Source organism: Pteropus medius, unplaced genomic scaffold (genome assembly GCF_902729225.1).
Source record: "Pteropus medius unplaced genomic scaffold, Ma_sr-lr_union100, whole genome shotgun sequence".
In the NCBI taxonomy this organism is placed as follows: domain Eukaryota; kingdom Metazoa; phylum Chordata; class Mammalia; order Chiroptera; family Pteropodidae; genus Pteropus; species Pteropus medius.
In genome coordinates, this window is record NW_024352783.1 from 20,273 (window position 1) to 27,366 (window position 7,094).

General features: G+C 56.1%; 2 protein-coding genes across 3 annotated transcripts; one reads left to right on the forward strand and one right to left on the reverse strand.

The window, feature by feature from the left end:
• The first annotated feature begins 166 nt into the window (after positions 1-166).
• SLC16A13 (solute carrier family 16 member 13) lies at positions 167-3,648 on the forward strand. Its single transcript, XM_039847132.1, has 4 exons — positions 167-763; positions 908-1,051; positions 1,606-2,340; positions 3,040-3,648. The coding sequence occupies exons 1-4, from the start codon at positions 565-567 to the stop codon at positions 3,234-3,236; spliced, it is 1,275 nt and encodes a 424-aa protein (XP_039703066.1). The 5' UTR covers positions 167-564; the 3' UTR covers positions 3,237-3,648.
• Positions 3,649-3,893: 245 nt separating this feature from the next.
• On the reverse strand, positions 3,894-7,079 carry SLC16A11 (solute carrier family 16 member 11). 2 transcript variants are annotated; one of them, XM_039847130.1, is made up of 5 exons: positions 6,751-7,079; positions 5,956-6,181; positions 5,548-5,691; positions 4,624-5,391; positions 3,894-4,536 (listed from the first exon to the last, which is right to left on the reverse strand). In XM_039847130.1, exons 2-5 carry the CDS (start codon positions 6,155-6,157, stop codon positions 4,307-4,309), a joined length of 1,344 nt encoding a protein of 447 aa, XP_039703064.1. In that variant the 5' UTR covers positions 6,158-6,181; positions 6,751-7,079; the 3' UTR covers positions 3,894-4,306. The 2 variants fall into 2 exon arrangements, with proteins under 2 accessions (XP_039703064.1, XP_039703065.1); XM_039847131.1 differs by lacking the exon at positions 5,956-6,181 and having other exon boundaries at positions 6,751-7,078.
• Between the last annotated feature and the right edge of the window lie 15 nt (positions 7,080-7,094).

Genomic DNA, 7,094 nt, shown 5'->3' on the forward strand with positions numbered 1-7,094 from the left:
GCTCCCCACTCAAGGCTCGGGTCCAGAACAATACTCTAAACCCCGCCGTGCTCTTCTGGCTCCGCCCCTGTTCAGTAGTCCCGCGTCCTCATTGGCGAGCTGGGGGGATGTTCGCCCAGCACGCCAGGTGCTGACACTTGCAACGATAAAAAAAAAATCCATACGGAGAACGGCGTGCCTCAAGGGTGTGGCCCAAACCCAGTGCCTCCCCCTGGATCCTCTACGCAATGTGAACCCACGCTACCATCTGTCCCACCCCAACCTAGATTCTCAGCCGGCGGCCAGCAGAGCCACGCCCCTGGGCGCTAATCGCCGGGGCAAGCACCCACCCACCTGTTCTCTCCACCAATATCGCCCCGCTAGGAGAAAGGCGCAGGCGCCTCACGCAGCCTCTCTGCAGCTTTGAAGCACTCGTCAGTACCTTCTCTACCACCCTTTCCTCCCCTGAGCAGCCCCAAGCCGTCCGGCTGGCTGGCTGGCTGCCTGGCTGGCTGGACAGAGGTAGTGATTTCTGAGCCCAGCTACCAGGGGGGTTCTTGGTGGCGACAGCTCTGTTCCTCCCAGATGGCGCTTAGGGCCGAGCCCCCCGACGGGGGCTGGGGATGGATGGTGGTGCTCTCAGCGTTCTTCCAGTCGGCGCTGGTGTTCGGGGTGCTCCGGTCCTTCGGCGTCTTCTTCGTGGAGTTTGTGGCGGCGTTTGAGGAGCAAGCAGCGCGCGTGTCCTGGATCGCCTCCATAGGAATCGCGGTGCAGCAGTTTGGAAGTGAGTGCTGCGCCTGAGTTCGGTGTCCTGCAACTCTCGGCAGGAGGAGGGGATGTGGGGACAGAAAAGGGGAAGGGTAGGGATGGGAGGGTGCTGGAAAAGGACGCCTGAAATCCCCTCACAGTACCTCTTCCTCTTCCGCAGGCCCAGTGGGCAGTGCCCTGAGCACGAAGTTCGGGCCCAGGCCCGTGGTCATGGCTGGTGGCTTCCTGGCTGCTCTGGGAATGCTGCTCGCCTCCTTTGCTACCTCCTTGACCCACCTATACCTGAGTATTGGGCTGCTCTCAGGTGAGACCCTGGGCACAGGCAGAAAAGTCAAATGCCTAATAAGTCTTTGCCCTCTCGACAATCTAAACATGTGGGGCAATTAGGAAATCCAGAGATGATAAGTCCAGAATATGCAAGCCCAGGGCTAGTGGGACTGGAGGGTAAAAGGAAGAATTCCATACTATAAAGCTGTGTCAGCAACCATGGCTGTGAAATAGATATTATCCTGTTTACAGATGAAGCAAGTCTTTAGAAGCATATGCAACTTGGCAAATGAAGATCACATAGCCAGAAATGGTAGAGCCCAGGTCTGACTCAAAATTCTGTGCTAGTTACTTTACAAACATTTTCTCCAAACCTCCATAGTCCCATAAAGTATATTACCCCCATTTTGCACATGAGGAGATTGAGGCTGGGATATTAGGTAAAATACACAAGGTCATACAGCTAGAAAGTATCAAAGCTAGGATTGTAACCCAGGTCTGTGCTACCTTCTGCTGTTGGACAGCGTTGGGATTACTGGATCCCCTGACTTCCTAAGAGTCCCCCAACCCCCATTTCTTCCTTTTTGACAGGCTGTGGCTGGGCCTTGACCTTCACTCCAACTCTGGCCTGCCTGTCCCGTTACTTCTCTCGCCGGCGGTCTCTGGCCACAGGCCTGGCGCTGACGGGCGTGAGCCTCTCCGTTGCCTTTGCCCCATTCTTCCAATGGCTGCTCAACCGCTATGCCTGGCGGGGGGCCCTACTGCTGGTGTCTGCTCTCTCCCTCCACCTGGTGGCCTGCGGTGCTCTCCTCCGTCCACTTTCTCTGACTGAGGACCCTGCCATGGGTGGCCCTGGGGCCCAACTCATCTCCCTCCTCCATCATGGACCCTTCCTCTGTTATACTGTTGCCCTTACCCTGATCAACACTGGCTACTTCATTCCCTACGTGCACCTCGTGGCCCATCTCCAAGACCTGAATTGGGATCCATTGCCTGCTGCCTTTGTACTCTCAGTAGCTGCTATTTCTGACCTTGTGGGGCGTGTGGTTTCTGGGTGGCTAGGGGACACAGTCCCAGGGCCTGTGGCACGACTCTTGATACTCTGGACTACCGTGACTGGGGTGTCACTGGCCCTGTTCCCCGTGGCTCGGGCTCCCACAGCCCTGGTGACTCTGGCCGTGGCCTATGGCTTCACATCAGGAGCCCTGACCCCAGTGGCCTTCTCCGTGCTGCCTGAACTGGTGGGGACTGGAAGGATATACTGTGGCCTGGGACTGATGCAGATGGTAGAGAGCATCGGGGGACTGCTGGGGGCTCCTCTGTCAGGTAAGGGGAATGGGGTTTCTGGGTGGCCGGGGCTGCCATGTCATACCATTCAGGCAGGGGACTATTCACATTATAGTGAATATAAATGTTGTGCTCTGGTACTGTATACTATACAGCTTGTATAGCCAATCATAGGAAGCCTGAAGTGGGTCCATGGGGCTGTGGAAAGACTAAAAGGAACTATTTGAAACCCTTGGCAGGGTGCCTGCAGCTTGGGTTTTTCAGAGGACCTAGCTGGACTTGGCCGGACATAGGATGTCACTGTCTGCCCTTTCCCTTGGCCCACTAGGAAAGATAGCCCAAGTATCTGAGCTATCTGGCCAAAGTTCTCCAGCCTCCAGATGCCAGAACCTTCAGGCCTTAACATTTGCCTCTTAACCATTAACCAAAGGTATAGAAGGGAAGGCCACAGTTGCCAGAAAAAAAGGCAGAGGTTACCTGACTTGATCTGGATTCCTCAAATCCTCACTGGCTGGTTTGGAAGTCTTTTCTGAAGGTGGGAAGGTGACTGAAATTACCTTTTGAAGCCCCTTGGGAAATGAGAGTTCTTAAGCTCATTCAGTCTTACCTTGGCAGTTCTAACTCTTCCAAGCTGATGGATTAAGGATTATTTTCTTCCTTCCACCCAAAAATGTGTCTGAGTCATCAGTCCCAGGAAACAGATCACTCATGTGTATTCTTTTTCTCTCTTGGACATAGGCTACCTCCGGGATGTGACAGGCAACTACACAGCTTCTTTTGTGGTGGCTGGAGCCTTCCTTCTTGCAGGGAGTGGAGTCCTCATCAATCTGCCCCACGTCTGCTTCCCAGCTCCTACCTCCAAGCCCCAGGACTTTGTAACAGAGGCACTGGATATCAAAGTCCCCCTGCCCAAGGAAGGGCCAGGAGAGGACTGAGTTCAATAAGGGGCTGTCAGACCCAGAAAGCCAGAGGTTGGCAGCTCCAGGTCTTTTCCTCCTGCCCCATCTTGATGCCCATAGAACCACAGTGCCTTAAATCTATTCTTGATCTATCTTCTGCCACAGCAGGCCCAGGGCTCCTGCGATGTGTATACCAACCCTTTGTATTTTGTTGAGGACTTCTATCTCTTCTTTGCTCCCCAACCTTTTCTGCAGGATCCAGGAGTTCAGCCTGCTCCACTGAGCTGTGAATCAACTGTGAAAATCAAAGGCCAAGAGACTTATTATGTTTTACAGGTGATCCCTGGTGTTACCCACTAAGTTTCTTTGAAGACAGATGTTTGGGAAAGAGGGATGCCCGTTTTGAGATAAAACTGAATAAGAAAACTAGATAATAATTAGAAACTCAGAAAGAGCTGGGGCCTGTATGCTTGGGTTGGCTGGATGGGGTCGTGGCTGGGAGGTGGAGGGGAGGTCTCCAAGAGCTCTGGTGACCTTGTGCATTTTAACCCTGTACTCTGCTCTCTGGACCACGGTTGCTCCCACTTGCCCACTGATCTTCCTCTTTCCCTCTATCCCCTGTAACTTAGAAAAGAAATTAAGAGAACGGTGGGGATACAGTGTATGTGTGTGTGTGTGTGGTGGATAGTTTGAAAGACAGAGCTAAAGCCGAGAGAGCTGAAGTCTGGGTCTAGGATTCTTGTATTTACCTCAGGCCAGTAGAAGGACATTGAGATTTAAGAAAGAGTTTTAAGTAAGGGAAATGAGGATGGGGCAAGTAGCACCCATGAGTCCTCCTCCCCCTCATGCAAACTACAGTTGACAAGCAGACAACTTCTCAAAGATTCCCTGTTACAATGGTAACAACTTGGCTGAAGAGAAATGGACTGGCTGGACAGATACCCCTCCCCTCCCCCAGGGCTTAGTGAGATCCTGTTTCTTTTAACCAGCCTTTTTGAATACCTTAAGTAGAATGTTTTCAGCATTCTAGGTTGGCTAACAATTAGAGCTTGCAGGAAAACCAGAAATTCTTTATTAGGGGAGGGGCTCACACCAAAAGAAAATGGTCAACAAGTGGTGTCCAGAATGGACTGAGGGCCCCCTGGAGAGAGTTGGGCAACCTGAGGAACCTGGAGCAGCTCCCCCCTCTCAGGGGGAGGAGTGGCTGGACTTGAAGTTGGATGACAGGAGGGCAATGCCCCAGGCAACCCCATGTAGATGAAGCTGCCAGAGAAGACCAAAGAGCCACACACGAGGAAGGAGGCAGTGAAGTCTCCAGTCTCATCCCTTAGGAAGCCTGGGAGGAAGGGGAAAGGAATTTAGAGAGCTCAGACCCTAGGGGCAGAGGATGGTGGCAAGGGGACCTGCTGGCTCAGGCCCTTACCTGACAGCGGGGGGCCCAGAAGCCCTCCGAGGCTCATCAGCATCATCACCAGCCCTGTGGCCTGTACAACACCTCCAATGCCCACTAGCCCGGGGAGTACACCGAAAACCAGAGGGGCGTAACTGCCGGCGCTCAGCCCGTAGGCCCCAGCCGTGGCCAGCAGGGAGCCCCCCCAGCCCTCCTTGTCCCCCACTACTGGCACCAACCCCACAGCCAGCAGCGCCAGCCCAGTCAGAGCCCCAAACACTGCCAGCAGCCGCGGGAGGGGCACCCAGCCCTGGTCTGCCAGCCACCCACAGACCAGCCGGGCGCCCGCATCCGCCACCGCAGCCACTGCCACCACCAGCGCTGCCCTGTACCCACCCAGGCCCCGGTCTAAGGCGTGAGGGGCCAAGTGAACATAGGGGACGAAGTACCCGCCCCCCACAAGGGCAGTGCCCAGAGCAAAAACTAAAAAGGCCCGGCGTGTGAAGAGACCCAGGCCAAGGGCAGCTAGGGGTCCGCGGGGTGGAACCGGAGGGTCGCCAGGAAGCGTCAGAGGTCGCAGCAGAGCACCACAAGGGGTGAGGTGGAGAGTAATGGCGCCAAGGAGGAGCAGGGCCCCCCGCCAACCGAAAGTATCCAGGAGGAGTTGCAAGGCGGGCGCCAGGAGCAGCGAGGAGGCCCCGTTGCCGGTGAGCGCCAGGCCCACGGCCAAGACTCGACGGCGGGAGAAGTAACGCGAGAGAGTCCCGAGCGCAGGCGCGAAGACCAGGGCCCAGCCGGAGCCTGTGAATGGATAAGACCGGGTGAGGAGTGGGGATGCCTGCGCAGCAACCCCAGCCCTTCTCCAGGAGGAGGCCCCTGCCCAGTTGGACTCCAGTACCCAACAAGCTCCTATTTTCACCATCACCCCTTAAAAACCCAGGTAGCCTCTTCCCTCACCAGCAAGGACGCCAAGGCCAAGGTAGAGGTGCAGCAGACTGCGGGCGAAAGCCGAGAAGACGAAGCCGAGCGAGGTGAGGATGCCTCCAACCATCACTACGGGGCGCGCCCCCCAGCGGGTGCTCAGGGCGCTGCCCACTGGGCCTAAAAGGAAGCGGAATAAACGGAAGACGCGGCCCTGGGCCCCGAAACTCACCCCAGCACTTCTCTTTGGCTGTTTGCCTTGCCTAGAATTCCTCCCCCAGCCTAATAGTTGCTTGCCTTAACCTCATGACCCACTCTTCTAGAACTTGGTTCCACCCATTGCCCTTTCTCAGGTTATCTGTTAATCAGGTGGGTCCCCATCACTAAACTCACAGTCCCTCCACCCCGTTCCTTCCCCCCCCCCCACCTTGGGGCCTCCCTCACTCGCTGCCTGCTGCACGGCTAGGGCCAAAGCGCTGACCCACGCAGTGTCCTGAGCGGTTCGATCAAAATGCTCCGCGAAGTCAGGGAGGGCAAGGCCCAGAGAACGTAACAGCCCGTAGGAGAGCCCATTCACCGCGAAGGCTGCAGCCGCCACCACCCAGCCCCAGCCCCCGTCCGGGGGTCCGTCCGGCTTGGGAGTCATCGCCGTCTGAGGGAGGGGGAACACCTGTGAATGAAGTCTCCATGTCTGTGCCTCCTCTAGGAACCTGGCATCACTGAGATCTGGCTACTTGCTCAGGAAGGGCACATCACCCTGAGCACTATAGGGTGGGGGCAGAGGGAGCAGGAGCTGGGTCTAGGGATAAAACTCCCGTGTCCACATGAGGTACCCGAAAGGACTGACAGCTGATACCCTTGACCTGGGACCCCCCTCCCCCACATAACCCTAACCCCTTACCCGACCTCTCCCAGCGGTGTGAGGAGGGAAAGGGCGAGGAATGGCTCAGCCGGGTTTCTCCCCTCTTCCCGGGAGGGCAGGGCCCCAGAGGGGAGCGAGTGCAGAGATGGAGCCTAAGTTGGACCAGCTCTCTCTGTAAACAGAGGTCTCCGCAGGGACCTGAACCACCTGGGACACTGTGGTACGGAGGGCGGGGGCGAGCTGAAACAGCCAATCCACCGAGCTGAGGTTGAGGCCAGAAGCAGAGTTCCACAGGCATTAAATTACACACACACACACCCCGGGAAAAGGGAGCGGGCGAGAAATGAATGCCACCCGCCCCACCCAGGCCTACGCACCTGCCGCCTGCAGCGCACCGAGGAGCCGTGTGGATAGCAGTCCTCAGCAAGCACAAGGTCCGTAGGCAACGCACTGAAATAGGGGTGGTACCCCAAGACCTGAGGGGATGAGTAGTTTTGTTTTCAGGAAACGTTGCTGGAAGACCAGGTAAATCTTGGATATCAAATCACAGACCTCCACAGAGTGCTCGTTTCGTGCTCAACAATAATATGCTGGCAAGGACTCAGGGGAAAGAAGAGGATTTCCTTATTATGCGGGGCCGTGATGTGCCAGGCGCTCTTTATACATTGCATCTTTTCATCCTCACAATAACCCTGTGAAGATGGTGTTGCCCTCATTTTAG

Bases quoted from the DNA above. Each gene is read 5' to 3' on its own strand.
- SLC16A11 (XM_039847130.1), bottom strand. From the start codon at position 6,157: ATGACTCCCAAGCCGGACGGACCCCCGGACGGGGGCTGGGGCTGGGTG. The intron at 5,692-5,955 runs GTGAGGGAGGCC...GCTTCCTTTTAG, and splicing joins AGCCGTGCAGCAGGCAGCGA to GCCCAGTGGGCAGCGCCCTG. The intron at 5,392-5,547 runs GTGAGGGAAGAG...ATCCATTCACAG, and splicing joins TGGCCTTGGCGTCCTTGCTG to GCTCCGGCTGGGCCCTGGTC.
- SLC16A13 (XM_039847132.1), top strand. From the start codon at position 565: ATGGCGCTTAGGGCCGAGCCCCCCGACGGGGGCTGGGGATGGATGGTG. The intron at 764-907 runs GTGAGTGCTGCG...CCTCTTCCGCAG, and splicing joins CGCGGTGCAGCAGTTTGGAA to GCCCAGTGGGCAGTGCCCTG. The intron at 2,341-3,039 runs GTAAGGGGAATG...TCTTGGACATAG, and splicing joins GCTGGGGGCTCCTCTGTCAG to GCTACCTCCGGGATGTGACA.